General features: G+C 46.3%; 1 protein-coding gene across 8 annotated transcripts in view; it reads left to right on the top strand.

The window, feature by feature from the left end:
- lpp (LIM domain containing preferred translocation partner in lipoma) overlaps positions 1–16,702 on the top strand; it is a 61,811-nt gene extending 45,109 nt beyond the window's left edge. For all 8 annotated transcript variants that reach the window (XM_049723077.2, XM_049723115.2, XM_049723092.2 and 5 more), the window contains 5 exons: positions 1,004–1,106; positions 7,222–7,391; positions 14,558–14,736; positions 14,824–14,944; positions 15,042–16,702. In XM_049723077.2, the coding sequence (XP_049579034.1) occupies positions 1,004–1,106; positions 7,222–7,391; positions 14,558–14,736; positions 14,824–14,944; positions 15,042–15,170 (702 nt within the window). In that variant the 3' untranslated portion in view covers positions 15,171–16,702. The remainder of the gene's footprint in view (positions 1–1,003; positions 1,107–7,221; positions 7,392–14,557; positions 14,737–14,823; positions 14,945–15,041) is intronic.
- The last annotated feature ends 174 nt before the right edge of the window (positions 16,703–16,876 follow it).

Raw genomic sequence — 16,876 nt, 5'->3', positions numbered from 1 at the left:
CTCCACTCCGTGTTGCGGAAAAATACAAATAGAAATAATTTGTCAAATTTCAAGTATATGATTACAAACAAAGCTAGCGTCAACGTTGTTAGCGCTTTAGCTAAAACGCTAATAACACTCTCCACGGCCGAATATCCACTAATCAAGAGGCCGAGCGTCTTTACACGTCGTCGTCGTTAGAAGAGCTAAAGACCTTCCGCTCGATCCGCATCGACTAGTCTCATCCGAGATTGAAAGGAGTCAGAACCTTCCCGCCGCTCCCAAACGTCTCAATTAGGAGGAACAACTAAAAGGTCACGGCAGACATCAATCCCAGGTGCGTTATTGATAATCAAAGATCTGCGTGGCGAAGGTCAGAAATGCAAACGCCTCACAAAGGATGCCGAAATAAGCATGAGCCGGAATGTCAAACAATTTTTTAATACTCTATGTATCTATGCGTTCTATTTCTAGGCTATTTTCTATCGTGCAAGGTGGCGGTTACCAAGATTCAGTGGCAAGCAATGAATTTTCAAATTTAAATTCAGTTTTATTCTTTCGTCAATTATTTCTTGTGTTTATTGCTATTGTGCAAGGCACGAGTTCAAGCACCGTGCAAGTCCGTCCTTACGCACATGAACAGCTCAAGAGAATTTTCCGTCTTTTGTCTGGTTTTATTCTTTTTTTGGGGGCCTTATGCAAGGTTGAATCAGGGTCGTCCTTTGTACCACGCGCGGCAAGACGTGCGCGACCTCCTCGTAGCGCCCTGTCGGGGCCTGATCCAGGGTCAGCTCTCGCGGGGGGGGGAAGACGCACTAACACCGGCATGAATGCAAATCGCACTCGCTGACTTTGACCTTCAGGCGGCGCTTCGTTATCGTGTGTACATACGTGAGTGCGGTAATTCAAACCTTTCGATTACGCTCGTTTACTCTCCCGCAAACAGACCACAGGTGATGCTCAGCGGTCAGGGGGAAACTTCTTGACTCAGCACTTATGTTTTCAACTTCCTGTTTTCTTTCAGAGCGCCGGCGGACCCCCCGCCGCCCACCCCGAGGACGAACTGGAGCGCCTGACCAAAAAGATGCTCTTTGACATGGACCACCCTCCGTCCGAGGAATACTTTGGTAAGTCATTGTGGATTATTCCGAGTGGTTTTTCTTTTCTGCGCGCGATTTATATTATTTTTTTTTCCCCCTTCTGAGGTGTTTGATAATTAATTTAGCTCTCGCTTTCATAAATAAAAATATAACTGCCAGGATTAAACGTTAATACTCTTTCGGGGATTGAACGAGGATTCTCGGCATTTATACGTGGCTGATATTTTCCCGCCCTCTCTCCCCTCCGGAGCCTTTAATCCCCCTCGGGGGTGGCGGCGGCGGGTAGGCTGCTGTCGCCTCACGTGCCCATTAGATGGCTGGCTGCGGCGGTGGCGTGTAGGTGTATTATAATATTAGCGCTGCTGGGGACTTTTATTTAAACTGCTTCTGCTTAGACAGACCATGTTGATGAAGACCTTAATTGCCTGCTTGGCTTAAGCACAGCAGAAAAATGACCCTCAAAGCCTCACTGGCCTCAATTTTTTTTTTTTTTGGTGGCGTGCGGACATGCTAGTTGATGCTCGTGTCAGCTGAGGTGGCCGGTTAAATGGTTTCCTTTATTATGTCACGAGAAGCTTTGCCCGAAACCTCAGGGGTTTTACATTCTGAGTAGAAGTCAAAAAGTTCCAAAAACTCTGTATCGATAACTGGTCATGATAGCCACTTCCACGTCGTTTCAAGCTTAATGAACCCCTCCAAACCGGGATCATGAAAAGATTAAGAAGGTGAGCGCGGCAACTCATTAGCAGAGTCGGTCGGCCGTCCGCTGAGAGACCCCCGCTAACAATCCCCCCCCCTCCCCTCCTCCTTCAGACACGGTCACTACGGCAACCTTAAGATCCATCACTTAAGTCTGCTATGTTTTCCGGAGCCAGTCCCAGAGCGTGAGACTTTTGTAATTGCAAAGAATGTAATAGCGCATAAGCCTGTGCGCACTTTGTTTTAAGAGTATGAAGGGGGAGGGGGCTGACAAGGGGGGCTAGCGGTCGCCGAGACCCTGGGGTAAGTAATTAACGAGATTAATCAAAGTAGGCCCGTCATTTGGACCGAATGGTCGTCTTTGCCCGGCAAAGTTCCATCGCTATTGCCGGGGTCTTTGATGAAGTTGAAACGGCGGCGTCTCATTGGTCCGCTGGGGCTTTGTTGAATTGAATTAATGTTAAAGGCTTTCGATGGAAAAAGTCCTGCTCGCTATTCTGTATAACTGTACTCGAATCAACTCTGTAACAACTCTAAATTTGAGATGAATGCTTTTGGAAAATAATCCTTTTTGATCGTTATGACCCCCCCCACCCCCCTTCCTCGATAATGTGATTCCCATTTAAAATGAATTAATTTTTTCAAGATCCTCTTCCCATTCAGAATAAATAAATATCTCTCTTGCAATAAACAATTTGTTTCGGTTTAGGCTAAAATTAAGGCAAACGAACAATGAATTAATGTAACCTAGCCTCATAAGATTAGCTTAGCTGGTTAGCCTCACGGCGTTTGCATTTTAGCTAACGGGCTAACGACATACTTTGCCGATAACTACTGGGAAATTGGCAAGTCGGTGTTACACCAGCGTGATCATCTTGATCTGGAAAAACCTAAAAATGAAAGCGCGTAGCAAAAACAGTGAATATGCTAGCATCTTTGATTTAGAGTCTTAGATTAGATCGGAGTAATCTGAAGGAGCCTCTTGTACAAATGTCATCATTCGTCATGTCTAATCCACTTAGCCGCTGCGTAGGTGTACGTGCGTGTGCGCGTGTGTGTTGAAGTGTGTGTGTGTGTGTGTGTGTTTGTGCGCGCCATGCAGGCAAATCTAATTGGAAGCAGCAGCGGCTGTACAAATTCCCCGGCATTTGTACTTATGTTGTTGTCGCTACAATGCTGTCAAGCAAAAACCAGGACAAAAAACTGAATAATTGAAAAAGGATGAGCGGCTCTGCATTATTTACAATTAGCGATGCTGGTGTTTTATTTCCTTTGTGTTTGCTTTTAATGCGGGAATTTCTCTTTCTTTTATCTGACTGTGCGTTTTGTCATCTGAGATTTTTTTTATCATGTGACACTTGAGTTAGTCGGTTGGCAGTTTTGGTTTTTCCATGGACCAGGTGAGGTGAGTTTTTATTTTTTTTTTTAAATTTGTATCGTGGAATACAAGCGGGAAACCTATTGCCGTTTTCCCGGGAAATGTCAGGCGTCATAATTCATGAGACACCTCGCATGAAATCTTGGAAGACTTCGGACGCGGGATCAGCAGAGGTAATTGGGTCAGGCGCAAGTTTTGCTTTTTATTTTTTGGGCGCCGGTATTAATAGAGGCCTTCTTTAGACTGACGCCCTCAGCAGCCTCTCGGGAGTTTGCTTTTAGGTGCTGCCTGGCTTGTCACAACGACGAGACATTTCACTAAAATCAAATATCACAAACCCCGAAATGCAGACGTATATAGACACAAGTTGCTTTCAAATGCTTTTTTTTTAATTTCTCTTCCCGCCCCCCCACCTTTAATCTGCTTACAGGCCCTCTAGTTGTTTCCTCTTTTTATTCCTATTTAAGGATTTCCTCAATCACAGCGTTGCCTCTTTGTCATGCTGTGCAAACATGTGTGCGTGTGTATGTGTGTGTGCGCGCATTATTATGATGCGGCTGGAAGGAGGTCACCCAGCAGCCGGGGGCACCGGGGGCCATCAGTCTGGTGACATGGCAGCTCTCCTCTTAAACCCGGCATCAGTGTCCGACCACCTACACTGGATTAGCATGCAGTGAGAGTGTGTGTGTGTGTGTGTGTGAGGCTGCCAAAAGGCCAACAGAAAGCACACAATGATCTATTGGTATGCTGTTCAAACCAGGAAGTAGTCCCCTCCCAAATTTCAAAATTGACAACTCCAAATCGCCCACTGTGATGATATTTTTTGCTTTGTCCTGGGACGAAAAAGTCTCCGCCCACTTTTCCATCCGCCGCATCAGCTCTGCTTTCTAGTTTCCGCCGTGTGCCAGCGCTTCTCTTGCCTTCCCTTTTCTCGGCGACCCGAGCCAGCGCTTCTTCCTTTCCTTCTGCCCCCCACTCGCTCTCTCGCCGTCTTTCTTGCAGCGGTTCATGCGAGGTGACCGCCCCCACTCCCCCGCCCTCTCCCCGTCGTCTTCCCTCCCCCGCCTCCCCCCCCCCCGGGCCGAGGCGCTCGCCGGCGCTCCTGCCTCGTTGAGACAGCTTCAGTCAGGCTTGCAAGATCAGCTGGCGTGCGAGCGCACGCCAGGCTGCCGGGCGCTCACGTTGTTGCTAGATTTCATTTGTGAGCGAGTGTTTGACCTCGGGAGTATGCCGACATCTGCATGCTCACGCACGCAAGCACACACACGGAGAACGAAACAGCCGCTAAACACACACACACGTGCTACACACACACACAAAATCACCTGTTCCCTGCCTCGACTCCACGCCGACCTGCTCCTCAAACGTGTAAGCTACACTCGGCTCCCGACCGCTAATGTCGAGTGGCACGGGTCGGGGCTGCTGTTTGCTGACACTGGCAATGAGATTAAAGGCGGGGTTACGGAGAGCGCAGAGAGGCGGCCATGATGGGCTGTGACAGGCCGCGCCGCTTTGGGGCGAGCCGACGCTAAAAGCTAAAGCCGCCTCGCACGTGAATGCGATGCGTTGTTTTAATGATGGACGCTATTTTCGCAAAAATAAATCTTTGTTTCGGTAGCCCTGATGTCGTAATGGCTCGATTTGTAGTCGGAGTTTTCTTAGTTCGGCTGCAGACGTCGGCGCGGCCTCGCAACGGTTGCGCCAGCGAGAACGTCGTTCTTCATTTTCACACAAGTGGCGGGAAATAAAGTTTTCCCTCTCCCACAAGAAAAAGTTGCGTGCGAACGCTCTCGCCTTTTTTTTTCCCTTTACACGCCGTGTCTTTGATTTGCGAGGATGTAAGATCAAATTGAGGCGCGAGTGTGCGCTCCCTCACTGCCTTGATATCACCGTGTGCATTTGTGTGTGTGCTGGGGGTGGGGGGGAACACACATAGCAAAAAACAAAAGAAGACTTTCCTGCCACTCAACAGCCGTCCCCCCCCCCAAAAAAAACGCCATCTCCATGTCATTGCCGATACATTAGAAATCAATTATTAATGGCCCAGAGTCAGGCTCTCTTTAATCTTTGCCTTTTATCCAATTAAATTGTCTTAGCATCGCCAGGCGGCTCGCGGGATACGTGCGGCAAAAAAAAAAAAAAAAGGATTTTCTCTTCTTCTTTTTCTTCTTTTTTGACTTTGCCACAGAAGAGACACTTCTGAGGCGGCAAGAATGAAAGCAAAGAGAGCGAGTCAAGTGTAAATGAAGCTCCCGCCCTCCCCGTCACACTTGCGTTGCTTGTACAGGAAACATTTGAAGTGGAGACATTAAGGCTTCCATTCTTTTCCGCTCGGGACAGCTCGGGCTTTCTTTCATGATTCCTTGATGCGCCCGCCGCCGATGGTTGGAAAGTGTCGGGGTCGCTCGCCGTCCGTCCGTCGGGGTAAATAATCACCGCACGTCTTGCGGTTGGCGAATTATTCATGTGAGACGTAGCTTCACGCGAAAGCCATTTGTTTCGCGATCATACAAAAAAGTTCCCGCAAAAGTCTGCCGGGAAGAAAAATGGAATTGTTCACTTTTAAAGGAAATTTTGTTTCTGGAGAATACTTCAATTTTCAGCAGGAAAAAAAAATGTAGCATTTACGAATAGAAAATCTCAATTTTGTGATTTATGCAGACAAAAACAGAAAGAAGAATTTTTGCAAGTAAAATAATATTTTGTTAATCATTTTAAAGAATTATTTTTGCCATGAGGATTTCCGCGAGGTTCCTGCTCGCTGTTTATAAGCGAGAGCCCCGCGGGACACGTTTGGCATTCCCATCAGCTCACCGGAGATGGCCTGTGATCCCCAGCCGCCAACACACACACACACACACACACACACGATTCTGTCGACACCCACGTGCTCCCACGAGACGAGCCTTCTCTCCTTTGTTGAATTTGCCTCCCTTTCCACACAATCTGTACCGCTAGCACACTTGAGGCGCCGAGGCAACTCATGATTGCCGTGATCATTTGACAAAAATGCATGAAAACATGCCAGTCAATTTAAAACATCATGAACTTGTTTTTTTTCTTTTTCAATCAATTTTTTCTTTCATGAGCAATTTTCCACCGAAATTGTCAGTGTGGTGTGAAATGGTTTCAAAACAAAAAATAATCCGATCTTTTGTCACAGCCGAAACTTTAGCGTTAGCTCACTTCGGTAATCCCATCAGTGACTTCATTGAGAAGTTGCAACACGTCGCTACCTGCCAAATATCAACATCACATGGCGGCACAAACACTTGCCTGGCTGCCAATCATCAGCCAAATCGTCCCAAAATGAAGAAGCGGAATTAATGAAACGTGCCCCGTCGGAGATGGCATCGTTCGTCAGATGTGTCGAAAAAGAAACCATTCTCTGATATCTCTTTCAAGGCTATTATTGTCAGATAGCGCTAATGAAATTGACAGTGGCCTTAATTGGGCGCACAGATAAGTGCCATTGAGTGGAGGACATCTTAAAGCCAATTAAAGATATCGCCCACGCAATTAAAGATATCCAAATGCCACACCAGCGCACAATCGGGCTATTTTGCCCGCAATCGTATCTCGTAGCTCGTGACCCCTTTAAAAAGTTTGTTTTATCGCGCCCACACTTTTATTCGCTTTTGTCGCTTGGCTTTGTGGGATTATGTCGCCCAAAGTCGACTTTGTTGCCGAGACGGGAAGTCGAGTCAAATGATGTGATCGTGTGGGCAATCGGAGCTGATTGGTCGTCCGTTTGTGTATGACTTTTTTTTCTTTTTTTTTTTTTTTTTTACATGAAATTAGAATTTTACACAACTATAAATTTGTATACACTTTTATTTCCCAAAATATATCTTTCTCTTCCTGTCAGACTTTTATTATTTTTTTAAATTTAACAATAAAATGCTTCTAAAAAAGTTTAATGGAAAAAAGTGAAAGCCAATCATTATTCTCTATTTTCTTATTTAATTTTTTTTTCCGACGACACTCCCCAACTCTCTAAACTGTGCGAGCGTGATGTTTACTGCCAATTTGCTTGTGACCTTGAATTCATCCCCTTTCCCCCAGGGCGCTGCGCCAGCTGTGGGGAGAACGTGGTGGGTGAGGGCACCGGCTGCACGGCCATGGATCAGGTCTTCCACGTGGACTGCTTCGTGTGCATGACCTGCAGCGGCAAGCTGCGCGGCAAACCCTTCTACGCCGTCGACAAGAAGGCCTACTGCGAGCCCTGCTATGTGGTGAGTTGATGTTTTGCCCTTTTAAAAAAAAAAAGAAAAAACATTATTATATATTATTTTATATTTTTTTATTTATTATTATTATTACATTATATGTATTACATTATTTTTTTTATATATATATTATTATTCTTTTATTATGTCTTATATTTCATTAAGGGCAGTTTTGGGTTATACCATGAGGGGGGGGGGGGGGGGGGAGACAAAGTTGCAACAACTTGCCTAAATAATGATCTCAGTTTCTTTTGGACTCGATTTTCCCTTTTTTTTTTTTTCTTCATGTTTTGATCAAGCCGATGCTATCTGCAAGTCGACGGCGGCGGCGCGCCGCTAAGCTTGCCATTCCACCGCGCTTTGTGTATTTAATAAATGTCAAAAGCATTTTAATTAGCTTTGGCGAACTGATAAGGAGGAGAAGAAAGACGAGTTTGAATTCTTCTGATGGCTTCCGGGGTGGAAATGTTTGATTTGGATTGTGCTGTCTCCTGCATCGACACTGATGCAATTTACAAGCGGCGGTGTGACGCGCCGCTAATTACCGGAAGAAGTCGTCAGTCACTTTTAGTTCAAAGCACTTAGTTGAATACCGCCGTAATACGTCAGGTGTTCGGGGTCTGAGGTTTGGGTGGGGTGGTTCAATACAAAATCAATGTGCCAAAGAAAACACTTGATCGTCTTATTTGCTTTTCATTGGCGTGGCCGTCGAAGGTGTTTGACGCCCGGCCGCCTCTCTTAAATCTTCCCCCCTTTTTGCGAGGCACTCACGCCGATTGTGCCCGTCTCGCCTGGAACTTCTCCAAGCGGGATAATTGAGCAACTTTTATTTATGCATTTCATCAGCATAAATGTTCTTCTGGCGCCGGATCAAAAAAAGCGCGGCGCGGAAAAATCGGGAAATTCCTTAATGGACGTTCTTCCTCCTCCTTTTATTCCCATCCCGCCGGCATCTCCCATGCGATTACGGCAACGGTGGCTCCAAAAAATCCACCTTCGATTAATTCCCGATGTAGGCTGTTCACTTTGCATCGCTTCAGAAACAAAAGTGTGGCGTCTCGATTATCGGTTCGGCGTATGAAAGAAACTTGATGAAAGCCACAGTATAACGATATTATGCGGTGTCTCTGTGACAAATGACCTTGCCGTACTCGTACGCACACGCGCGGTGTAGTAGTGTGTGTTTTGTGTAATGCTAATCCTGTCATCTTGTTGTAGTGCACTTAATCAACTTGTGACAACACATTGAGCTGCTTAAAGGCCTTGTCGCGCTCCTCAAATGGAGGCGCAATCCGCATTAGCCCCAATCCCGTAGATTAACACCGTTTAAACTCGATGCCGCCATTATTCAACGGTGAGACCTTTTATCCGCACTGTCGCACTTTTATCCATCCTAAAAAAAAATCCTCTTTCCCCCCCACCCCTCCCGTTTTTAATATTATCGCAGTGAAATGTACTTTCTTTTAATCCCCTTTAAATACCTTCGCAGACTGTCTGTGTCCTGCCGAGAAACTGCACAGTCAACTTCTCCCTCAAACTGGTGATGTTCGTATTTATAGACCGAAAGGTGTTGACAAAATGAATAATTGAAAAAAGTCGGTCACTGTCAATAAACCCTTCCGAGCAGAATCGGGACAGCCGTGCAGCCTAATTGTCTTTGGCAAGTGTGTTAACACGCCGCCATTTGCCATCCCCATTCAAGCCGGCGCTGTCTAATTGCTGGGCTCCGTTGAGGAATTAACAGATTTAATTACGTGTGAAAGTACACAAGTCAATTTCGACACAAACAGGAGATGAATATTTGATGACTCGGCACCACGGGAGTGTCTCGAGGCGCTCCGTCGCAGTCTCCGAACGTGCCGCCGAGTCCGCATGTGACGACCCGTATATCCGTCACGGGGGGGGGGGCGGTGACAGGTGTGCGTGGGCGGGAAAATTCAAGTCAAATTAAAATCACGCCACCGACGTCAAGACCCGGCTATGATCCTCATATGCTGTCATGTCGGATTGCTTAAATGCTAACGTGCTAATACGTAGCTGTGATGCTAAGGAAGAGTGGGTGGGTGTAAGATATGTTACAGGACATAAAAATCATGTCGTACTGTCCAGTCACGTCATCTTTTGCCTTTCCGTGGAGGTACGCTAGCAATTATCTCAACACGATCCCAAACTGACAATTTTTGACGCCCGCCTCGGGCATCCTTCGGGCACCACGCAAACAAACAGCGACGATGATTTGAGGTCTGCGTAGGTGCGTCACACGGATGAAGGGTGATCCACGTAATGGGAAGCTCAGCCATCTTGAAATGCCTTCCCCAAAAGATTGTGAAGTTCTCAGTCTGAATGTTTGCGACGCTCCTTGACGGAATGTTCATCCGGGGTGTGAGCTGAGCTGAAGTTTCCACTTCAGTTGACCCGGCCTGGCCTCTTGCTTGTTGGTAAGGTACAGAATGACCGGCGGGTCCAAGAACGCCGTGGCACCGGGCCAGAGCCTCCCACCATTTTTTTTTTGTGCTTCGACCTCGACTGGATCGCATTATGTAGAGTTTCGTTTCTCTTAAAGGCGCACGCATCCGAGCCGGGTCACTCTCTGGCACTTTTGACAAACCTGTCCGGAGTGGTTTATCATGACAGCAGGCCTTCCGGTGTTAAAAGGTGTCAGGAGTGCTGCGATCTCCCTCCGCCTCAGATACCGCGGCCCGGTACTGCCTCTCCACCTTAACTCCCGCTCGGCAGCTGAAAGTGAAACCCGCGTCGCCGACTCGGACTTTCCTTCGACGTGACGTGTCGTACGTCAACCCCACCCCTCCCCTCCTTCGCAGAACAAAAGGTGGCAGGAGCGGCGCCGTCCCGCTCCGGCCCGCCCGGCGCTGCCTCTCCGCCTTAAATCCCGCCGTGTGGCTAAAAGTGACCCCTCTGGACTTTAGGCAACGTCTCCTGCCGCGGTCGCCGAGAGAAAGTGACAAAGAGCCCCGGCGGTAGTTGGCCGATGTCATGAGTGGGAGTGACATTGCGGCGGGTCAGCAGTGGGTCGCCGATATTTTCCTTGCCCCCGGGCGAGGAAATATGCTTAGACAAAAAACATGAGGGAGCTTCCGCGACTCTTGTCCAAACAATGGACTCTAATAGCAACACTTTGGAGCTAGAGGCGGGACAGAATATCGGTGTATATCGTATCTCTGATAGGACGTGTACAGACAGTGACACAAAAGGGGCGGGGCTAGTGAGTGTGCTAAATTTCCTACTTGTCAAATAATTGGTTGTTTCGGTCTGGATCTGTTGCGTCCTTCTCTACTCTCATCATCGTAAGAGTTAAATAAGTCATAGCGACGAGCTAATGATGCTAACTTAAGCATGTCCGATTCGTATTTGCCAAAAGCTTTGATGTTATTTTCGCCGAAGCACCTTTCTTTTTTCGTTTCGCTCCTCTCTTAGTGAGTCATCATCATCTGCTCTTCATTTGATCTCCTCAAACTTCCTTCTCATAAACAGCACAAGAGGCTTGTTTGTCAAGCTTCGTTAAGTCACCTACACCCCCCCCCTCTTTTTTTTGCCGAGGTGACTCATCCATCCGGCATTTTGTCCCGACTTTCCTCCGGTCGCTCGCTCATTCGCTGGTCCCATAGCAGTAAAGCCAGGCAGCGAGCAGACGCGGCACTGAATCAGCTCAGCAGTAAATTTAGCGGCAGCGAGTTCATCCTGCCAGGTCATAAATCGCGTGCAGAGCGCAGCCTGCCTCCCGTCAGCCCCGATCGGCCTCGCGGAAAACACGACTGGCAAAGAAAAAAAAAACAGAAATGCTAGGTGTAAAATGTGTGTCAAAGGAGGAGAGATGAAGTTATTCCCCCCGCTTTGGAACACCGCTGTGTTATCATATGCGGGAAATCGGTGATGCAATCCGGAGCGGTTTCCACATCACGGCGAAGGAAAAAAAAAAAAGTCTGGTGCAGATGTCGGGATGTTTAAATCACGGCGAATAAGCAGATGGAGGCAGCAGGGGGTTCTTTCAATCATTGTTAGCATTTCAGGCACTCTGGTTGGACGCCGTCATGTGTCAATCATTCCAGTAGCTTGTCAAAGCAGGAAAATTCAAAGAAAAGTTTGCAGATGTGAGGGATTTTATTAGTTGTACAAATTATTTTTAATAAAATTAAATAATTAAATAATTTTTGATCCACCTTTTATATTTTAGGAAATTATATTCTAATAAATGATTAAATACATTTAATAATTCAATTGTACAATGCTTAATTCAAATCAAATATTTGCGTACATTTTGTTTGGGGGAATCTGAATTTTTTGAGTCATGTCATAAAATAAAACGGTGGCCAAAAGGCATTTCTCATTGGAGCCTCTCACCCGTCAATCATTTCAGCATCACAGATCTCAGCCTCATCATCAAGTGTGTCAAGAAGCAAACGCGGAGTTCTTTTTTTTTTTTTTTTACGCGAGTATTTTACTGCAGGAAATTGGTGATGCAAGTTTTCACGTTATGCAATCGCCAGCGGTTTTAACATCACAGCGGCAGCAAGGGGAGAAGGAAAAAAAAAAAAAGGAAGAGCGCGAGCTTGAATGTCGGGACGTATGAATCACGGAGGAGTCGAGCAATAATTCCAAACATTTGGCGGGCGGGTGCAGCAGCATTTCGCACGGAACAACATTGAATTAGTTTTATTTTGGTAACCATGTTAGACAGCCTCATTAAGACGCCATCATTATGTCCGACCACATTTATTTTTAGTTTGCTTCTAATGTAGTTAAGAAATACAACATGAAGCAGGACAGAAATGAGCTCAATGACCTTGTGATGGCTCCAATTTGGCCATCACATGGTAATTTTTGAAATTATTCTTAGGCCCTTGGAATCCTGTTGCTAACCAAAACAGCAGCACCTACAGAAGTCCCCATTTACATTATCCTGGAACAGTTCCAAGTCGACGTGACGCATGCACGGCCTCGTCGGGCCTGAGTGTCACCAAAACACATGCTTGACTCCATTTTAACTTCCCCGCTACACGCTTTGTTTTGCCAACACGGCTCCTCGTGTACGCCAAAAGCTGTCAGACGTCGTTTAGCGTCCGGGCCAAGTCTCTGCAGACACTGTGGGCTTTGCAGGAAGTGTGTGTGTGTGTGTGTGTGTGGGGGGGGGTCTCCATACAATTGATTTAAAGTGTGCGTTTGTGTGTGTGTGTGTGTGTGTGACCTACATTCACTTTACTGCCGAGACGTTTGTTTAGCCTTGTGGGCAAACACGCATGTGAGAGAGAGGAGGTGCATCGAGTCAGTCAGTATGCTTCAATACATCGCTGCAGCAGTGCTTGTATGTTGCCCTCTAGTGGCGGTGGGCATATGAAGCCCCCGCAACAGAGGCCATCCCGGGACTCAACAGCAAAAAGGGTTGGCAACAAGTGGCACCGGTTCAAACGAGAACCCTGATCAGTGACATCAGGGAAAAATATCTTGGGAATTTTATTGTGAAATCGGTTTTATCTTGAAAGGTAAATACCGAGCTTTAAATGCATTAGCGACTCAATTGTTTCATGGTGTTTTAAAAGTTCAGGCTCCGCCCCTTCAACCGACCTGTCGACTGTCAAGCATCACATACATTTTTATTTGGGGGGGGGGTCTTGCGAGTACTGTAGTCAGGCAGCAGGAAGTGAAATCACATGCTCCAGTTAAGCTAAACAAGGCTAAGGTATTCCCACAAGTAGAGAGCCAAGAGGCAGGGAAGGATGCGGCTCAAGTACCGCTCCTCACGTTGCTTTGGTGCCTGCGAGGTAAATAAAGCCGGCAGGCTCGCGGCATCCAGCTCATTAAAAAGCTTTTTTATCCTTTTCCAGCCTGCACGCGGCGAGACTGCAGCATGGACATTGTTTACACACAAACGCCGCCCCGGGAGTCGTGTTGATTTCTACGAGCGTCTCGCTTTTCATGAACTCTTCCAGCCTCTCCAGGAGTGCTCGCGAGCCACGCGGCCACGACGCCGCCGGTCCAAAACATGAAAGTCTGGCATCTCTCAGATTGCGGGGGCCTCAAGATGCCGTGACCGCACGACCCAATTCTGCGCTAAATGTAACATTCGGCCGGCCGGCAGGTATACGTGAAAACGATTCAAGTAAAAACTGTTCAAATCATTTTCTTAGCCCATTAGCAATTTTTCGCTTCAATTTTTTATACATGAGTTCAATATTCAGATATGTTTTAGACATCACAAAAATATCATTATGATAATTTAATTTCATTAATTTTTTCGCATTTTCTTTGTCTTTATGGCTACACCATGAAAGTATTTTTGATTTTTAAATTAAATAATTTAATCATTTAAATGTAATCGTTTGACAAGTGAATTGTATTTTTGCATCAACATCTTCGATACATTCAGTTTCAAACGGATGCCGTGTCCTCGGTGACCCCAGTAAGGTGTGACACCATGTGACCTGACAAGCTAGCCTCCGTCCCCCGTGCAGGCTATGCTAGGTCGCTCATTAGCATGCAGATGCAGAATGTCAGCGCACACGCCGGCGACCGCTCCTCGTCCCGGCGCTCGGGGCCCGGCGGCGCGTGACTCTGCGCCGTGTTGGCTACACACCCACAACCGTGTTTGGAAACACTGAGGCGGCAGGATGGGCTTTGGCGGAATTCGGAGGCAGCTGAAGCGTGTGCGCTTTAGCCCGGTCGAGCACGCAAAACGGCCACGGCGGAGAACAGATCCAGGAAATGCGCAAAGGGCAATCCAGTTGTACCTGTGTGTCATTTTTCCACGTTGAAATGATGGAAATGAATACATTTTAAGCCTCTTGACAACCCCCCCACCCCCCCTCCACCACGGGCCGCCTGCCCGAGAGTTCTGGCGGTAGAAAGCCTGCAGTCATCACAAAGTGGAAATATTTACCACCACTCTGGAGCTCCACTGTGGCTCCGAGGGCATCGGCAGCGTTGCCAGGCAATGTGAGGACACCCCACGCAAAAAGAACTTCACCAGACTTGACATGACCAGGAGCAGTTTTGGAGGAGCAACTTTCTAATTTTAAGAAGCACATTTTTTTCCAGGGTTCACAATCTAATGGTTGTTTTTTTGTGAAAATCGTTTTCGGGTCATCATTCCTCGGAGGTTCCTTAATTTTATTTTGAAAACCACTCCTGGTCTTACGTGTATGCGTGTGTTTTTGCAGAATACGCTGGAGACGTGCAGCATGTGCAGCAAGCCCATCATGGAGCGCATCTTGAGGGCCACGGGAAAGGCCTACCACCCTCACTGCTTCACCTGCGTGGTCTGCAAGCGCAGTTTGGACGGCGTGCCCTTCACCGTCGACGCCTCCAATCACATCCACTGCATACACGACTTCCACACGTGAGCTAACGTTCAACTTGAAATACTCGTGGCAGTCCAAAAGTTGTCGTACCGCTAATAATGTCTGTCGTTGTTGTGGCTGAGCAGGAAGTTTGCACCCCGTTGCTGCGTGTGTTCTGAACCAATCATGCCCGCTCCCGGTCAGGAGGAGACGGTTCGTATCGTGGCTCTGGACAGAGACTTCCACGTCCACTGTTACCGCTGTGAGGTACGTACAAACGTCGAAACGCTACATCAAAACCACACGACGTGATAAGGCTAAGCTAACATGTGCTAGCATGCTAACGTATGTGTTTTGGGTACAGGACTGCGGCTCTCTGCTTTCTGAGGGTGACAACCAGGGCTGTTACCCTCTGGATGGACACGTCCTGTGCAAGAACTGTAACACGGGACGCATCCAGGCGCTCTCCGCCAAGGCCACCACTGACCTCTGAACAGCCGAACAATTTTTTTTCCCGCTCTTTTCATGCTCGCTTAACTCCGCTTCCTTCTTTGACTCGATTTTTCTCGCGCGCTTGGATAAATATTATAGTTATTACTACATTGTTTTACGATGAGCATCACGGTATATAATAGTTAGTCCATCTCAGCATAAATTTGGCTAACTGGTAAATGAATTAAGTTTGACTTACCAGGCTAGACTAATCAGTGACATGGCTTAGTAGAAACTCAAATTTCAAAATTACCTGAAGCGCATGTTAGCTTAGTAGCGATTAGCCAAATATTTAAGCCGGGAATAAAATCGATTTCCATTCCCAACAACGTGCTAGCAAATTTTTAACATTTATCGCTTTGATGCTAAGCTTCTTTACTCAGTGACAAGCTGTGGACGTTTTGTGATTGACGCTATCATTAGCCTAGCGTAACATAAAAACAACTAACTGTTAGACAAACTAAACCAGGTCAATCGGCTAATAGACCCGAACATTTGCCATTTGTGACCATTCCAGCATTTTCTTTATCTTGTTTACAGATCAAAATCATGCTAACACTCACAGCGTTTAACCTTTATGAGCAATTATCCCTCCTATGCAGAAAGAATATGAAGTTTTCGCTTGTGTTATCGAAATTTTGCCACTTACATGGCTAATGTCAGTCGCATTGACACTTTATCAGAAATTTTCTGAGTTGAATATTTTTTTTAACGAGTACAGAGCAGCGCATTCTCATCGTTATCTTTCTAACACTGTCGGTACGCCGCCGCCGCTAACGCTACCAACCGTGTGTGCAGTTGTCAGTATTTTTGTCCGACTTTTCCTTTCCAGCGTTTATACTAAGCAAGGTGGACATTTTTTTTTTTTACATCACAATAGAAGCTACACGTAACCTAACTTGATCCTCAAGATAGCTTACAGACAGCGTTCTAGTTCGATTCCCAAGTATATGACACTCTTGCAGATTCTTTTATGCTGAGCTTGGCTATTTTCGCTGACATTTCACGTGTACAACAAGCCAGCAGAATTTTTTTTTGGAGCAAGTTTGAAGCTGCCGTTAGTATAGATTAGCATGAAGACGGCTAATTGGGGGAGCGTTGTAGTTTAACTACCAAGTGTACGACACTCTCGTCCAGTCTTGCTCGCTATTGTGCTCATCTTAATTAGCATGGAAATAGCTAAGAGAGAATTGTAATTTTCAAAAATATTTTTTGGGGGGCATTCCCAAGTGTATGACACGCTTGCAGATTCTTATCATTCCCTGTTATTATGCTTAGGTAGTCTAAATTTATGACGCTAGCGCTAAATGGTTGGCACGGAATAAACAACGTAAAGCGATTATATTTTTTAAAATTTAACGTAAATGATCATTTTATTTGCTGTTGTGTTGTTAGCTTGCTGTCTTTTTGTTTCAAAAAAAGTGCCTTTGCCCCTTTGTGACCAAAGTGAACAAACAAGATAGCCACCTGACACGCAACCAATACTGTATGTTCGATTTTTTTTTCCAGTAATAATAAAATAATGCAACAGCACCCACTCGTCGTCGTTGTTGGCGTTTGCTTGCCTTATCATTTTTTTAGTAAGCTAGCTTTTTCACTCTTATCAAACTTAGCATTTTAACTTTTCTTGTGTTGGGTATCTATGTGTTTTAGTAGGTGTTGCCGTGCCGGGAGATTTCCTGGTCATTTTTCCTTTCCTTTTTTTTT

The sequence above is a fragment of the Syngnathus scovelli genome, chromosome 10 (genome assembly GCF_024217435.2).
Source record: "Syngnathus scovelli strain Florida chromosome 10, RoL_Ssco_1.2, whole genome shotgun sequence".
Lineage (NCBI taxonomy): Eukaryota > Metazoa > Chordata > Actinopteri > Syngnathiformes > Syngnathidae > Syngnathus > Syngnathus scovelli.
This window is presented reverse-complemented; position numbering and strand designations above follow the sequence as displayed.